Source organism: Chelonoidis abingdonii, chromosome 21 (assembly GCF_003597395.2).
Source record: "Chelonoidis abingdonii isolate Lonesome George chromosome 21, CheloAbing_2.0, whole genome shotgun sequence".
NCBI lineage: Eukaryota > Metazoa > Chordata > Testudines > Testudinidae > Chelonoidis > Chelonoidis abingdonii.
The window spans coordinates 15,408,915-15,426,522 of record NC_133789.1 but is presented as its reverse complement, the minus strand read 5'-3'; the positions used below and the strand labels follow the sequence as shown (position 1 = coordinate 15,426,522).

Below are 17,608 nucleotides of genomic sequence, written 5' to 3'. Positions count from 1 at the left end.
AAGAACGACAAGACACAAGAAGTAAATGGATCAAACCACTGACCTGGGATGGGGGGTGGTGTCAGTCATCAGAATATACAATCCTTTGCTGGTCGCCTGCCAACCCTGGCGGCCCATTTACCATTGGCTGCCAGCAGCAGTGAGGAGGGATCTGAAGGGAGACACAACAGGGGCTTGCGGGATCTGTTCAGGGATGTTGCTTCCTGCACAAGAGGCAGCGCAGAAGAGGCTGCAGAAGTGCCAATGGGCATATCAAGGAAGGGCTGGTGTTGGTGGAAGAGCAAAGGAAGTAGGTGAGGTGGAAGGTGGCAAGAGATGACATTTTACACAAGCAAAGGGAAGGGCAAAGCTGTGCAGGGCCTTACAAGTAAGGCCCAGAAGCTTGTGTGTGAGACGCATGGATCAAGGGGGAGCTAGTGGGGGTTGCACGGAGGGGTGTGACACAGACAGGGCAATGGGACAGGAAGGTGATTGCAGCAGAATGGGCCATATGAGGACCAGGCAGGTGCCAGGGTGGTGGAGAGGAGGCTGCCAAGCATTCTAGCCACGGGACAGGAAAGGGTTGCTTTTCAGGAGACTCCACAGGAAGAAGCTGTAGGATTTGGAGGCAGCCTGGAAATTCTCAGCTGTGTTTTCTCACCAGCGGCGCACGTCCACCCACAGCCAATACCTGACTGTGGCTCTAAGGAATCCAAAGAGCTGTGGATTAAGAAGCTTGTGCCTGGTTTCATTGAAGGGAGCTAAGCATCCTTCTGTGCTCTCCTAAGAGCCTTTTCCATCGAAGCCATTGCTACGTGGTTGTCCCAGAGATGCTATGTGATCGTGAACATGTGAGGAGGCAGCGTCCAGGAGATGCAGCCCGCCCCATGGCAATTTCCACAACCCTTGCCTGCAGAACTGACCAAAAGCTGGCCTCCACGTCAGTGAGTTTATTTTCAGCCTGGGGAGGTCACGCGATGGAAAGTCCGGCTCACAAGGCATGAGAGACTGAGTGTGACATTAAGCAGCTTTGACTAAAGCATCAGGCCCTTTTCGCAGCCACAGTGTGTCTTTACCGCTCACTGCTGAAAGGGTCCTGGCCAGATGGTCCCATGCACACACTCCTCTCTTGGATTTATCCAGCACTTTCCAAATTCAGCGCAGGCGAGGCTGCTGACACAGTATCTGGTTTCCACGGAACGGGGCTTCTGGCAGATGGATGGACAATGTCTTATTTCTGGAGCACAGATTTTATATTACCGGAACAATAACATGCAAACAAGCATAATTGCGCCTGTACCCAATACGTCTGCAACCGCTCACAACAACAGTGTTTAACTCTCCGCCCTCAGACACAGGGGCCACATTCTGCCGCTGCTTCTACCTGCATGGCCCTAAGATCTACCGGACCAAGAACATCTGCCAGAGAAGCAAGTATAAAGCCATTAGCAAACAGAGTTGGCCAGCCAGGACCTGCTTTGCAGAGGGCTGAGCGCTCCGAGCTATCAGCCTGGAGAGACAGATGTGTGCTAGCTCTGTTCGAGTTAGAATTAAAAACAGAAGTGTGGCCATTGCGTCCCAGGCAGTGACATGACTAGTCATCCAAGTACAGCCCTCCTGATCCCCCAGCTCTGAGCTCGGGTGACTAGCCCATCCGTCTCCCAGCTGCAATGGCCACGCTGCTATTGTTAACATGCTAGCTTGAGTGGAGCTGGCATGTGTCTATCTGCCCAGTGTGAGAGGCACACGCCCAGCTGCAGTGCAGATGTACCCACTGAGCCCAGGACCGGCTCCAGCTTTTCTGCTGCTCCCAGTGGCAAAAAAAAAACCCAAAACCCCCCAGTGATCGGCGGTACTTTGGTGGCAGCTCAATCGCACCGCTTCATTCTTCGGCAGTGGGTTCTTCACTCCCTGTCTTCCTATTCGGCAGCACTCAGGCGGCAGCTCAAAGAGGGAGAGAGGGGCCAAGGGACCCGCCACTGAATTACCGCTGAAGAGCCGGAGGCGCGGCCCTGATACCGAATGGAGCACCACCTCTTTGTATTGGCCACCCCAATCACCTGCTTCCTTCACTAGTGCCTGAAGCTGGCCCTGACTGAGGCCAGCTCATGCCTTCAGTGCCAGCACCCCTGAGATTCAGGCCCCAGCTGTGCCCACAGCGTTTGCCTCGGGGCTTTCCCAACACAATGTCTGCTTGGAGAGCAGGGGGTGGAGAGTTTGTCATTCAGGGCCTACCCCAGCCCCATTACCCAGCTGGGATCGTTGAGCTGGCTGCAGGGACAGCAGCACCAGCCAGAGAAAGGGGCACTCTCCCCGGACAAGATGCAATGGCAAAGTGGAAACCTCGGGGCTGCAATGGCCCCACATTCACACATGCCATGATAAGGTACCCACAGGTCTGGGATACTGAGACATGAGAGTAACAGGCTTGACCCCAACCCCAGTGTGACCCCTCCTCACACCATGGCTACACTGCGCCAAAGTGGATCCAAACAGCACCCTGGCATGTGTGATATCCAGTGGTGGGGGAGGGGTGGGTTCCTGCTCTATGCAGTGCCCGTGTTGGGGGAGGGGAGGGGAGGGTCCCTGCTGTGTGTCTGGGGTGCGGGAGGGGACAAGTGTGACGGGTTCCCCGGCGTGAAATCTAGAACTGGGGTACTGCTGAGCCCTCTGTCTCACCAACCTGGACCCCCTCTCACACTGTGATGCTGTGACAATCCTCTCCAGATCCTGCACTTGCACAGCCATCCACAGGCAGGGACACAACCAGCTGAGTTACATGAATCATCTCCTAGCCACTCATGAACCAACAATAGAGAGACTCCAGACAATTCTCCAAGCTCCCCGGCATAGGACCCCACACCTGTACCCTCTTGCCCAGGTCAGAAGCCTGGCCAGTGTACATTTATTTCCCACCGCCACTTCTAAAAAAGAAAGCAGATGTGCACCTGCTTTTGTACACTGAGGAGATTCCTCAGGCACTTCAACCGAAACACACTGTTTTAAGTAAAATATAAAACCAGGTTTATTAACTACAGAAAGATAGATTTTAAGTGATTGTAAGTAAGAAATGTACAGATCAAAGTTAGTTACTTAAGAAATGAAATTAAAACTACAATCTGAATTCTATAAACTAGACAGGATTTGAATTAAGCAGTGTCTCACCCTGGTAGATGGTATAGTTCCTGAATACACAGGCTGGGATTCTCCTTTCCAGCCTGGGACCAGCTCCCCAATTCAGTCTTTGTCCTCCAGAGGTGTTTCCAGGTGTTGAGCTGTGAGGGAGGAGTGGGAGGCCAAGTGATTATGTTGTTTTCCCTCCTTTATAGGAGGAGCTATAGATCTTTTGCTAGGATGTGAGTCAAGCTGTGTCCATTGTTGATGTGCTATCGCTGAGAGGTTTTCATTGTACATAGATTCTGTGATAGCCCTTGGTAGTGTGGAGGCCCCTTAATGGGCCATCAGCAGTATCTGGTTGTTCCATTATTGTACCTGAAAGATTGGTTGTGGCTGTTCCCAACCTTACACCATATTTCAGTAACACACATGTAGCAAAACTTCATAACTTCACATACAATGATCGTGCATACAACCCAACAGGATATTATTAATGTTCAACAGATCAAGAATTTTAGAATGATACCTCACAAGGCATACTCTGTACCAAATATATCATGATCATATCACCATGATAAATATGGGGGTGCCAGGGTGTTTTGGGTACAAAGTGCTCTGTGAGATGCCCAAGGATGGGGGAGGAGCATACTCCAGCTCTGTGCAATGCTTGAGGGTGGGGGAAGAGGAGGGTCCCTGCTCTGTGTGTGTAGCGTGACCAGATGTCCCGATTTTATAGGGACAATCCCGATTTTTGGGTCTTTTTCTTATATAGGCTCCTATTACCCCCCACCCCGTCCCGATTTTTCATATTTGCTGCCTGGTCACCCTATCTCTGTGATGGCCAAGGGTGGGGGAGGGGCAGTATCAGAACATCTCAGCATTGTTTTAACGCTGTAGCTGAGTTAGTCAGTAATTTGTTGTAATTAAAGAGTCACTGGTTCACAAACCCAGTAACTGAGCACTGACGGATTCTGTAATGTAGTATGTAAATACCACAAGTCAGATGGGCAAATTCTTTCTCCCGGAGTCCAGCCTGGGATTTACAAGGATCCCAAGGGAGTTTGGCACACAGGGCAAGGCAATGGGATTGGGTACCTGACTCCCTTAGGCCTTGTCTGTGCCCCCAACTCAGTCATTTTAGAACCAGACCCAGCAAGGCTGGTGTGAACCCTTTGCTCACTTTGCATTGACGGCATCCTGGAGCCATTGGTTTCACTGGGAAAGCTACACTGAACTGGGGTGCTCTTCACCTGAGATGGGAGCTTCCAGGGAGGGTGGGGGGTTTGTGCGGATGTGACAGTACTCACCCACCCCAACCCTTTTTCATCTCCACAGGCTTCTCTCAGTCTTTCCTTCAGACTGGTGGGGCCAGACACTCATTAATGAGCAGGCCCCTTCACACCTCTCCCGCAGGCTCAAAGAATGTGTTACCTGGGATTAGCTAACTCAGGGTAGGACAGCAGTGAGGCTGCAGCAACTCACTTCTGGCTCAAGTTCAGCACCAGGCTGCCCCACAGGCTATGGCTCGAGCTGCTAACCTGTGTTAAAAGCCAAATTGCCAAGTCTTCACTTCTATTTTAACCTTGACCAGCTAACCCAAGTTAAATATACAGCAGCTCTCTCTGCAGTGCAGACCTGCCCTTGCAGTGAGTGTACGTGGCCCCAGCATGGCCTTTGCCATTCACCCTCACTGCAAATATCTCGCTGCCCGCTCCCCATCTGCTGACTGTAAGCAATCTGGGGCAAGTGCTGACTCTTCCTGTGTGTGCACGGCACCCAGCCCAGTGGGCCCTGATCCCAGGGGGTGGGGGGAGGGTGGCTCTAGTTGCTACTGTCACACAAATACACTGTACCCCCACCCACCAGTGTGCTCTAGCGTTGAGGGCAGGTTGGAAGGATGCGAGAGGGATTTTGCACTGACAGTTGCTTCATGGGCTGGGCTTGTTTCCTGCGACTCACTGAACCCAAACCGTTTCTTTCCTGTTGTTTGACAGAGCAGGGCTAACGCTGTCCCTTCCGCAGGCAGGAAACAGAAGGAAACTGCAGCACATCCTGTGTGTGCAGCACATCCTGTGTATGCAGCATGGCATAGCTGGGGGAAGAGACGAAGAGCAGCCACCTGCCTGCTTCCCCCCAACCTGGGCCAGCAGGGGCCAAAACAGCCCAGGATCAGTTAGGGCATCTCGCCCATCCCCATCCCAGACACACTCTACCTGAAGCAGGGGGAGCAGATGCACAGAACCTGCCTCAGGGTCACTAACTCCACGTATTCAAAACACCCGAGGACAGCTTACCAACCATGAGATTTTTAATAAGCAATGAACGTGGCGGTCCTCGTCTTCACCTTGATTGTGGAGCCCTTAGGGGCCACGTTTTCAACCTTTTCTCGGGTTCTGGAAGGGAGTTTCAATGAGATTCTCATGCGCTTACATCATTCCTGGACCTGAGGCTTTAAGAAAAACACCAAACAACATGAGACTCATGCAAACTGCAAGAGCTGGCAGCACCGCCAGAGGGATCTGGCAGCAGTCCGGATATTTGGGTTGTCGATTACTTTCCATCAGAAAGGATTCTTGTCGCTCTCCCACTTTTGTTGTTCGCAGCAGGTCCTTGATACTCAGCTAGGGGGACAGCCTTGGGCTAGTGAAGTGCCTCTTCTTTGTTTCATAAAATCCTGTTCCGCTATTGCTGAGATATAAATGGGAAAACAGCCATTTTGCAGGAAATTGTTGGCACCCTGCCAAAATAAGAACTAAATCCACATGCATTCAAGAGAGCTGGGCATCTGCCTCTCCCAAAGCAGCAGCAGCAACAACAACATATGCTGGGCTGGGCACAGCTAGGAGCTGCCAGTCTAGCTGCAGTGCTGAGGATGGAGAGAGAGCAGGACTGGAAACCTCCCCAGGACCGAGCCCTTGGCCCCAGTGGCCCATTCCCACCCTCTTGGGATAACATGAGGGTATGGAGTTCCCCCAGTTCTGGAAGTCGAGGGAGACAGAGAGCAAAGTGAGCCAGCTCCCCCGCACCCTCAACCAATCAACCAGCACCTAGGCCCAGCAGCCCATTCCCTCTTGCCTGGCCCCAGATAACAGAATCCTGTAGCCCCAGTGTGAGCAATCTCTGCTGAAATACTAATGGCTCAGGGTTAAAACTCTACTGCTGATGCACAGAGAGGGGCTCATCACCACTGTGCATAACAGAATCTAGTTTTTCTTCATAAAACCCCCCTAGGATATTGCCTGCAGTAAATTGACGTTACAAAACAGTTATTTGGGGTGCTCACAAGTTTGGAAATGCCAGCTGTACACCTTCTGGTTGCTTGTGCAGCCCCTGTTCTGCCCTTTGGACACACACATCAGGTACAGTCTATGATTTTATGGTCCCACATGGGTTTCCCATCGCACCCCTGCCTCATTCAATAGCCAGGTTGCACGCACAAGGGGAAAGAATGAAAGTTGCGTCAATCTGGCACTTCCAAGTGCTCAACTTAGCAGCCTACAGAATGTTCTTGAAACGCAGGTCGCTGCCTTGGTGGTGTGTTTTCGGTACACTGCCCCTGCGTGAAGTACCATACACACACTGCTATGCCTAGAGGATTCCATCTCCCCAGGAACTGAGTCTTACCCAGTCCCTGACTGCTGGGCAGGGCACCTCCTGTGTGCACCTGACACAGCCTGACATCTTCAAACACATTCTGGAGTGGCAGGAGAAAAACACCCCCAGTTGCTGCTGGATCCTCAGTTACCAGATACGTGGTAGCAGCAGGATCCAATACTCTCCCGGCCCAGGAACCTGACATTTACTCTCTGACGTCGTCGCGCCTACAGGATACGAACACCGAGTGGCTTCCAGGAACACACCACGCTCGTCCTCCAACCAGTGTGTTTATTAACGAGCCTACATCAAACCTTGCATCCCTGGATCCAGCACCTGGCGGGGGGGGGGGGGGGGGGGGGGGGCGGGGGGGGGCTGCTTGCCCTGGACGATGAGCCCAAAGGAGAGTTGGATCACATGTAGGGATGCAGACCAAGCTAGATGGCCATCAGTGCTTTCATCAGCAGTGTCTGATGGGCCCAGAACGTTGCATAGGAGTGCCATGAGAAGGGCCCCAGTTCAATGGCCAGAAGCAGGGAAGACAGGGGCAGGAGGCTTGCAGCAGAGACCAAGAGAAGGCTGGCAAGAGGTGGTGACTGCCATGCAGACCTTCTAACACCCCCCACCTCTCCAGATCCATCCTCTTTGGAACCCCCTTTCAGGTAGTTGAAAGCAGCTATCAAATCCCCTCTCATTCTTCTCTTTTGCAGACTAAACAATCCCAGTTCCCTCAGCCTCTCCTCATAAGTCATGTGCTCCAGCGCCCTAATCATTTTTTTGCCCTCCACTAGACTCTTTCCAATTTTACCACATCCGTCTTGCAGTGTGGGGCCCAAACCTGGACACAGTACTCCAGATGAGGCCTCATCAATGCCAGATGGAGGGAAATGATCACGTCCCTTTATCTGCTGGCAATGCCCCTACTTATACAGCCCAAAATGCCGTTAGCCTTCTTGGCAACAAGGGCACACTGTCGACTCATATCCAGCTTCCCGTCTACTGTAACCCCTAGGTCCTTTTCTGCAGAACTGCTGCCTAGTCGCTCAGACCCTAGTCTGTAGCAGTTCATGAGATTCTTCTGTCCTAAGTGCAGGTCTCTGCACTTGTCCTTGTTGAATCTCATCACATTTCTTTTGGCCCAATCCTCTAATTTGTCTAGATCCCTCTGTATCCTATCCCTATCCCTACCCTCCAGCGTATCTACCACTCTGCCCAGTTTAGTGTCACCTGCAAACTTGCTGAGGGTGCAATTCACGCCATCCTCCAGATCATTAATGAACAAACAGCACATGACAGATGTTAGCCATGTCATTTCATGCACTACTGGAAGATCCTCGGATACAATGGTGATGACACAGTATTAGAACTGATAGAGAATAAAACAGAACTCCCCATTTGCAGTGAAACTCAGTGCAGCTCCACTACATAAATCCAGGGCTTTGTAACAGAATTCTAAAGTACTTTAGAATACCAGGAGCCTAACGAATAGGGTTTGTATCTGGTTTTGCAATGTAAAGGGGGGACAATAGACAAACACATGGGGGGGGGGAGTGGGGGCCCTTTTGCCGGATCTGTCCCTCCATCCGTCACTGCCCATGTTTTAATGCACAGTCATTCTGCTCTGGAAAGCGGCTGACATTTGTTGTCCTAAGCAACAAATACTGCAAAGTATCCCATTTGCTTCTTCTCAAGGCCTCCCTGAGTGATCAGCTGTCCCTGTCAGGGCAGAGCAAGGAGGAGGTGCATTTTCTACATGGCACAGTGAACAATGTAGAGGATGAGTTACTCAGTGGTTGCTGAAATTGGGGATGAACATCTCTGCTAGACGACCTCTGTTTACAATAAACTGAACATAGGGGGATCATTCAGTGCTAAATTTAGCACTAGGCAAACATCCGTGATACATTTTACATTTATGCATAATACAATTCTGAGTAGGTAACACCATTGTGAACACCTATGCATTTATGCACAGACCAATATGGCAGGGGGGACTGGTGTCTCACATTCATGGAAACATGCATGAATATTATGACGATACCCCACTATATAAGAATGGTTCAAAGGTTCCTACTACCAGCCTAGAAACATCCAGCTTCAAACAGCACCTGAGCAACTGCAACTTACCAAAGAGGAATGGCTTCAGGTACCTTTTTATATCAGAATTGTAAAGTACTGTGACTCAGGAGAGCGGGACGCAGTGCAGAGAAAGGACAGTATTGCCGTGTGTAGTGTAAACTCAGTGTCTGTGGGAAAAGATGGGACATTCAAACCCATAAAGGAAATACGTTTTCACACAATGCATAATTAGCTTGTGGAACTCACTGCCACAGGAAGATGTGGAGGCCAAGAATTTAGCAATTTTAAAAGGGGATTGGACATTTCTATGGACACAGGAATATCCAGAGTTATAACCTCTATTATGAAGGCATATTAAATCTGCTGCTCCAGGGCTTAAGCCACTCTATTAGAGGCCAGGACCTATATGTGGGGGCAGATTATTTCATGCTTGCTAATCAGGGTCCTTGCACCTTCCTCTGAAGCAGCTGGTGCTGAGCAGTGTTAGAGCCAGGATACTGGACTAGAGGGGCCTCAGATCTGATCCAGCCTGGTGATTTCTGTGTTCCTAAGCAACAGAGAGGTTATCATTTTAATCACACAAAAGTCAGAAAGTTCTAAATTATGGTTTTTAAAGCTCAGCTCCATTGCACTAATCCTAAGGGTGGCCAGTGTAGGGGGGGTTGTAAGCTTGTTGGGGCAGGGATCATCTCTGCTGTTTGTACAGTGCCTAGCACAAGAAGGTCCTGGACCATGACAGATAATAAAACAGCTGGTTTGCTGGGGCATGTGGGTATGTTCAGGGGTGCTGGAGCAATAGAGCATAGCTGCCCCATCTAGCACATCCACACCCCTGCTGCAAAGGAGCCTTGCTCCACCCCTCACTGATCCCCAGCCCTGCAGCTGCAGGAGGTCAGCATCACCTGGGATAAATACTGCCTGGCTCCATGGTAGTCTGGCAGGTGGGGTGCAGGAGGCTCTCTTCCCTTTGTCAGCTCCTGGGGGGAGGGGGGGTGCTCTCATGTGCCAAGAGAGCAAACCTGGCAGTCTTGGAAGAGACACTCAAGTGGGTGTTTTCCCCTTTTCATTAGCAACACGTATTTACTGTGATTCCAGGTGTTCTTTGTTCTGGGCTCAGTGACACCTTGTGTTCACTAAGGTTCAGGATATACTCTCCTGGTCTGGCTCGGCCCTTAGCTGTGCCCTGCCTCACCCCCACTTTTCAAGTTTTATCTCCTTTCTCAAGCCATATACACTTTGTCTGGTCTGGTGACCTCTGCGTTCAGATGCTGGCTCATCTCAGATACAGGGAGAGTTGCCGGCTTTCCGTGGCACTGCATTGCTCTGATCAGCAGAGTAGCTCAGCCTGTTGAGGTGCCTCTCTGGGAAATGGTTTGTGACGGCCTGTGGTTTTGTCTGGTTTGAAAAGCCCGTGACAGTTTCAAAGGTATGACTGACAGACACTAATGTGATTCCCCCTTGGGAAAGCTCAGCAGTAGTGGCAGCGCAGGTGCTCTATGGTGGTTCACAAGATATCAGACCTCAGGTATCCTATTATTCTGACTTTGCCTTTATCACTCCACTTTAGTTCTGAGCTGCTTTTCGAGGCTCCTCTCTCAAGAACTCAGGGCTAAAAACAATGCCTCATGCAACCTGGCAGACTGGAATCCCAGGGCACAAAGCAGCATGGACAGGTTTTGGGGACGGAAACGAGGGCTACAAATAACTGCCTGCTATTTTGCTCCTGCAGTTATTTGCGCACGATTTAGATCACCCAGACATCTATGGCCATAATATGTGGAATAATCAATGGCTCAGGTGTCTAAGTAACACAAACTGTGGGGGCAAAATTGACCAGCCTCTCAGTGAAGACTCAACCTGTTAGTTGTCCAACAGAAAGCTAAAAAGGCGACTTGATCCTGACCTGTAAGGACCTCCAGGAGGTGAAGATTTCTGATCATAGAAGGCTCTTTAATCCAGCAGATAAGGCAGAACAAGAGCCAGTGGATGGAAGCTGAAGCTGGAATAAGGAGCGCATTTGTAATGGCAAGGGTAATTAATCATGGGAACAGCTTATTCAGGGACCTGGGGGATTCTCCGGCACTTGCTGTCAGTCAGTCAGGACTGGATGTCTTTTGGAGAGAGACTCTCGAGCTCAACTGGAAGTTCTGGGTGTGATGCAGGTTGAGATTGTCTGGCCTGTGCTACACAGGAGGTGAAAAAAGATAATCAGGATGGTCTTTAATGTATGAAGCAGTCACCAGCTGCTCCTTTGGACCCCCCCACCGCATCAGCTTTCCCTATGTGCCAGCCCTGGAAAGAGCAAAGGGAATGGAAGGGGCTTCATTGTAGCCTCCCCCACATCCTCCCCCAACAGTAATTAGGCCACTGCCCCCAGGGTTACTGACACCTCCCCTTTCTTTTGCAGGGTCATATTTTTCTCCTCTGCTCTTTGTTGCAATCATCCTGGGGCTGCAGTGGCCACGGGGGGCAGCAGCCTTCCCTGCCATGCCCCTCTCCAGCCTGTTTGCCAATGCCGTGCTGAGGGCCCAGCATCTCCACCTGCTGGCTGCTGACACATACAAAGAGTTTGTAAGTATCACGGGGTCGTGCCATTGGACTCCCACGTTATTTGAAAATGGGATAATCTTCCCCCACAAACACAGACATGTTCAGTTTGTGGAGTTCGTCCCAGTGCTGGGCAGGGGTTCCAAACTCATTTATATCCCAATCTCCATATTCCCGTACAACCCTCATGTCTTCCACCATTTCCCCACCTTTCCCAGCAACCACCTTTAGTCTCCTTCCTGCACCCCCCTCTCCTCCCTCTTCCTCACGTTTCCCTGCCCTCCCCACCCCCCCATTCTCCTTCTAACTCTCCATATTTCCTTGTGCCCTCATGGTGACCGGCATTACAGTTCAGCTTCCAATGCCCAGTGGCTCGGGCACCTTCACTGAGGGGAACCTGGCATCAGCACCCCTGCAAGCCATGGGGGATGACACATCTTTACAAGACTTACTGTGTCCAAAGAGTGTATAATTTACATATGGAGCTGGCAGACCTTTGGCTTTCCAAAATCATCTGGTTTTCTGCTACCTTAGCTTGCAGAAATACAAACGGGATCATAGGGGCCAACTTTCCCTGGTGCCGATGGATGCACCCCCCTGCCCCTGGCCCTGCCCAACTCCACCCTTTCCCTGCCCCACCCCCACTCCAACCCATTCCCCAAAGTCCCTGCCCCAACTCTGCCCCCTCCCTGCCCCTATTGGACCCCTTCCCCAAATCCCTGCCCTGGCCCCGCCTCTTCCCCAAGTACGCTGCATTCCCCCTCCTCCCCCCTCCCTCCCAGGCTTGCCACAAATCAGCTGTTTTGCAGCAGAAGTGCTTGAAGGGAGTGGAGAGAAGCTGGATGTAGTGATGCACCCCTGGGAGGAGGCAGAGCGGAGGCGAGCTGGAATGGGCAAGGGAGCAGCACCCACCAATTTTTCCCCGTGGGTGCTCCAGCCCCAGAGCACCCATGGAATCAGTGCCTATGAACAGATTATGTCCTTCCTCTGAGAAGCTAAACTGAATATTGCATGTGTTATTTCATAGCACAGACCTAGTCAGAGGCTGATCTTTACCCTTAGTAACTTGGCCAACATGCTGGCTCATCACTGGAATTGCATGCCATTGCCCATCTGCCAGCCCTTCACAGCATCTGTCACTTTTTGTTTCATTTTCCTGTCTTATTAACAGTAACTCTTCGGTTCAGCCTGGAGAGAAGGTCCCAGGCCCCTTCCCAGGGTACTAGAAAGGGCAGTTCTCAGTGTGTTTGGGATGTTTTCACAGGAACGGACCTATATTCCAGAGGAGCAGAGGCATTCCAACAAAATTTCCCAATCAGCATTTTGTTATTCAGAAACCATTCCTGCTCCCACAGGAAAAGATGATGCCCAGCAGAAATCAGTAAGTTCTCTTCAACTGGCAGCAGAGCTGCTTCTGAAAAGGGGGTTTCCAGTGGGACTAGACATTGTCTGAGGTAGCTCCTTAGTGCCTGCACAGTAAAACTACAGCTAAGCATGATGTGCTAAGCTAAACTGGGCTGGGCCTGGACAGCACCTGAAGAGGAGACCCCTGAGGATCAACATTCAGGCTACCCATGAAGTAGTCAACTGTGCATTCCATCAAAGATAATACTAAATGCAGTGCCTCAGCATAGTACTCAGGGGAGGCTGCTAACTTCCCAACTGGAGATAAAAGCAAGAGGCACTTAGCCACTTGTGCTCATTAACCATCCTGTGGCATTTTTCTGAGCAGTTGTTGTTCCAGGTGTCCTGGCCAAATTCTAGTCTGGAGAATTCCAGTCTGTCTCTTTAAACTTCCCTTGTAGAATCATCAGGATTCCTCACTTCCTGTCCCAAGCTGTCATGTAGAGTAGCTCTTAGATAGATGCCACATGCCACCTCCTTTGGGGGTAAAGCAATTCTGGCCTATGTAAGGTGTGCAAAATGCTCTGGGATGAAAGGTGCTTTATAAGAGACACTGCTCTTCGCATCGCCCTTTTCACCATGCATGACCTTGGAGGGTATTGCATAGGGAGAGGACAGGCTTTGTTTTCAGCTGTGGTATAAACTGTAACAAATCACACATCGGAAAGGCTTGGACAGTACATTGTCCACACAGAGGAGAATTTCTGGGTGAGGCTCCCCAGATCACTCATCTCAGTTTAAAGAAATCAGTGCTCCAGAGTTCCTTTCGTCACATTCTGTTTCAGAATGGAAAGCACCTACCTGTTACTTAGAAGACACCTTTCCTGCAGAGCTCTGACCCCAATTTATTTTCATTTCAGGACATGGAGCTGCTTCGGTTTTCACTGATTCTCATTCAGTCCTGGTTAAACCCTGTGCAGTTCCTAAGCAGGGTGTTCACCAACAGCCTTGTGTTTGGCACCTCAGACAGAGTCTATGAAAAACTGAGGGACTTAGAAGAAGGTATCCAGGCTCTGATGAAGGTAAGCAGCATATGACATGATTACAGAATCATATTGCTCTCCTGGACTCCAGCAGACAGAGCTTTCTTGGGGGCTGGCTCAAGACTGTGGAATGAACTCACCCAGGGACTAGGGACCATCCCAAACCTCTCCACTTCCTGCTCCAAATGCAAGGTGCATTTCTTTGACTTTCCTTCTCTAACATAAACATATGGCAACACGTATGTGTAGACCAGTGTTTTCCCGAAGAAACAGAATGATAAGAGGTGGTGTTTGAATTTACAAGGGGGTTGGAAAACGAATACATTGGCAACACTGTTAACAAGTTGACCATTGGGGTAGGGGTATGAGGGAGTGGGATGGGGAGGGAGGGAGTGTGCACTGTGTACAGATACAGAAATGAAAAAAATCAAAACAAAATGTTCCCTTGCACACACTTCTCCCCCTGGGGGAGGATGAATGAACAAACACGTGACATACGCTAGTCACATTGCTTACTGCAATACTGGGAGGCTTTCAGATACTATGGTGATGAGTGCGCTATAAAAACCATAAAGAATAGAATAGGATAGGATAGAATAGAAAGTCCTTTCCAAGCCTATCATTAAACAATATTTTAATAGGCTCTCTCTGTCGTGTAAGTGGCACTGTAGGAAAGCATGCTATATCCCTTGACAAACTACTTTGTCAGTGTTAATGTAAATATGCCCTGTAATATTTTGAAAAAACAGTTGAGAAAATTGTCAGTTGCGGAAAAAAAAAAGAAAAGGCAGATTTATGTGTCCCCAAGCAATCTTAACTTCACTGCAGCAATGGTAGGTGCCTAGTTTTTTCAGTATTCTGCTGATATTCCTAACTATGTATAACCTAAATAACCACTGACCCGAGCGTGCACCTGCCTGTTTCTTTGCCCTTTCCATGCTCAAGTGGCCACATGTGAGATGCACTGGTACAAGAAGAAAGCCTTTCTATAATACAATCAGTGGAGAACACAAATGGTCTAAACTTCTCACTAAGGGACGCGATTCTCCATGACCTTAGACTTGTGTTACACTCTGCTGAAGCTGATCGTTACAACAATATAAAGAAGCTGTAAGGAGTGCAGGCTTCTGCCCAGAAATATTTGTGTTCCATCACTGGGAATATGGAGTTTTATAAGAAGAGGGATAATCTATCCCACTCCTTCCCTGGAAAATCAAAGCTTTTCAGTCCAGCTGCTTTATAGTGGTTCTTCTCTGAAAAGTGGCTTTTTAAAAAGTGGAAATGTTTATGGTCTCTCAGGGATTTCGAGTGTGCTCAGTTTATAAGTAAAAGGTAGGGGATTTTTCCCACACTGCCAACACCGCAAACTCAGCCTGGGCTCTGAAACCCAGATCTGTAAGAATGTTTAGGTGTCTAAAGATGCAGAAAGCAGCTGAGTGGGATTTTCAGAAGTGTCTTGGGAGTCCTATGAGAGTTAGGCACCTACATATCCAGCTGCATCTTTAGGCAACTAAAAAAGTGTGACCCTGACAGTCAAGCTGGGTTCTTTCCTTCTCACACATCAACAGCACTCCACATACACCTGTGCAACCTCACTGGTTTCACTTACACTTGTACTCAATTCCTGGGCAGAGTGATGCTGACAAGCCAATCAAATAATCAGGTTTCCATTTCAAGCAGTGCTTACCAGTCCAAAAAAGCTAAAAGAAGCTCCAGCTGGCGCACAAAGCTTTTCAGCCAGAAGCAGCAGGAGCCTGGTAACATCAGCTAAAGACTTCTCCACTGGGACTGCAGTGTTAAAGAGAAAAGAGGTTATTTCACCAGCTCACCAAAGTGAGCGCTTTGGTCAGCTGTGTGACTGACACACCTCGGCAGTCTCTCCAGGCCTTTTCATACATCCAATCCCCTCACCACTGTGTCTTGTCTGGTGCCCTGTCCAGCTTTCTTCCTGAAGACTATAGTTTAATACATCCACAACCGCACATGTATAATTGCTCTTCTTGTGAAAATGTGTATGTGAAAGAATGTGCACAAGTGGAACATGAGGTCTGAACAGCAACACAGTACCCACCTCCTTTATGGCTAGATGGGAAACTATCTTCTGTTGTAACATGGGGGGCTGGGTTGAGAACCATGGATTTTAAACATACTGTATGAGCTTGCAGTCCACAAAAAGAAAATGGAAGGGGGGAGGGAAGCAGCAAGTAAAGGACCATCCCAAGGTCTACAGGAATCCCAAAGACGAGCTTGCATCCTGCGCACTCTTTGGTAAAATTCATAGAGAGCGATCCACATCACCTACTCCCTTCCGCCTCTCCTTTCCACCCCACCCCACCTCTCCCAGCTGCCTGTCCTGGGTAGCTGATGAGCTCACCCATGAGATGGGGTGTGCTGGGTTTGACAGCACCTCCTCTCCCCAGCACACTCCCTCTCACAGGCCAGTGCTAACTCCCAAAAGCACCCATGCAAGTGAGCTAAGCACACTCCACACCACCTGCCTAAATGCTGTCTCAGGCTTTCTATGCCTGTGAAAGCACCTTCTTCAGGAGAGCTGAGACTGGGAGGCACTGAGCTGTGCTGACACCTTGGCATCTGTTTCCATGGTCCCAGCCCTTTGGGCTCTGATATGGCAGCCCAAGAGCTGTTCCCTCCCATCTAAGCTGCTATGTCCCCACAGGAGCTGGAAGATGGAAGCCTTCGGGGATTTCAAGTCCTCAGACCCACTTATGACAAATTTGACATCAATCTCCGGAACGAAGACGCCTTGTTAAAAAACTACGGCCTGTTGTCCTGCTTCAAGAAAGACCTGCACAAGGTGGAGACCTACTTGAAACTGATGAAGTGCCGGCGCTTCGGAGAGAGCAACTGCACCATTTGATGGCCAAAAACACTGTTCTGTTATCCCTGTGCATGATGAGGTTAGCGTGATCCTGCCTGTGTGACCCTCGTTGTTAAGAGCAGCTCAGAGGCTGACGGGCCTGTGAGTAAACGCATCCCCTGCCAGCTGTGATGTCTTGAAGGGGCTGCATAAAGCTGCTCCTCCCTCTTTGTAAAGAAAATCCTTCTCGCCTGCAGAGAATAAACGAGCTCGAAGCCCAGCATCGTGCGGCGGCAGCTCATTGCTCGGTGCGCTTGTTCCTCCGGCTTCTTGCAGAGAGGCTGGGGCACCACAGCCAGCAGCCGGCCCCCACCGCCCCCAGGCTCTTCCACTGGCTGCGGGGCCTGGCAGCTCAGCCGGGCTCGCCACCAAGCTGGGCCGAGGGCAGCGAGGCGCACGCGGCTGTGGTCGGGCTGGAGCCTGGGCGTGTGGGGGGCGGCAAAGACCAGGGCAGCCCAGGCAGCTGAGGCCCCTCGCATCCCCGCCCGCCCCCGACAGCTCCTGCCCATCCCGGCCCCGGGGAGTGGGGCTGCTGGGAGGCGAGAGGCACCGCGGCACCAACAGGCGGAGCGGGGCCAGGCGGGGGACCGGGCGGGGCTGGCGGAGCAGGAGGCGGGGCTTAGGCCGGGTCAGGCCGAGCGAGGCCGGGCCCTGCGGGCCGGGCGCGGTTGCTGGAGCGGGCCCGGTCGGCTGAGCCGGGCGGTGGTTGGCTGGAGGTGGAGGGAGGGGCCAGCCAGGTCGGAGTGGTGCTGGAGGCGAGGCGGTGCCTGCCGGTCCGGGCGGTGTTGGCTGGAGGCGGGGGGCCTAGCCTGGCGACGGCCGGGCGGTGCGTGGCTGGAGGCGAGGCGGTGCCTGACGGTCCGGGCTGGTGTTGCTGGAGGGAGCGGGCTTTTGAGCGGTCGGGCGGTGGTTGGTGAGGCGGGGCCGGCCTGCGGTCGGGCTGGGTGGTGGCTGAGGCGGGCGGCGGGGCTTTGACCGGGGTCGGGCGGTGGTTGGCTGGAGGGCGGGGCCGGCTTTTGACCGGGTC

At 51.1% G+C, this 17,608-nt stretch overlaps 1 protein-coding gene and 1 long non-coding RNA gene across 4 annotated transcripts; one reads left to right on the top strand and one right to left on the bottom strand.

The window, feature by feature from the left end:
- Positions 1–3,004: 3,004 nt before the first annotated feature.
- LOC116817882 (uncharacterized) lies at positions 3,005–15,511 on the bottom strand. Of its 3 annotated transcripts, none has more exons than XR_012654676.1 (3): positions 15,391–15,511; positions 5,685–5,784; positions 3,005–5,545 (listed from the first exon to the last, which is right to left on the bottom strand). It is a non-coding gene; the product is annotated as an uncharacterized LOC116817882 (long non-coding RNA). The 3 variants fall into 3 exon arrangements; XR_012654678.1 differs by lacking the exon at positions 15,391–15,511 and adding an exon at positions 8,818–8,911; XR_012654675.1 differs by lacking the exon at positions 15,391–15,511 and adding an exon at positions 6,380–6,488.
- Positions 11,172–16,666, top strand: LOC116817881 (somatotropin). The gene is made up of 4 exons (XM_032768358.2): positions 11,172–11,340; positions 12,581–12,697; positions 13,581–13,742; positions 16,381–16,666. Exons 1-4 carry the CDS (start codon positions 11,257–11,259, stop codon positions 16,579–16,581), a joined length of 564 nt encoding a protein of 187 aa, XP_032624249.2. The 5' UTR covers positions 11,172–11,256; the 3' UTR covers positions 16,582–16,666.
- The last annotated feature ends 942 nt before the right edge of the window (positions 16,667–17,608 follow it).

Coding starts and splice junctions, on each gene's coding strand:
- LOC116817881 (XM_032768358.2), top strand. CDS start 11,257: ATGCCCCTCTCCAGCCTGTTTGCCAATGCCGTGCTGAGGGCCCAGCAT. Junction 11,341..12,580: donor CTGACACATACAAAGAGTTT/GTAAGTATCACG, acceptor ATGTTTTCACAG/GAACGGACCTATATTCCAGA. Junction 13,743..16,380: donor GTATCCAGGCTCTGATGAAG/GTAAGCAGCATA, acceptor ATGTCCCCACAG/GAGCTGGAAGATGGAAGCCT.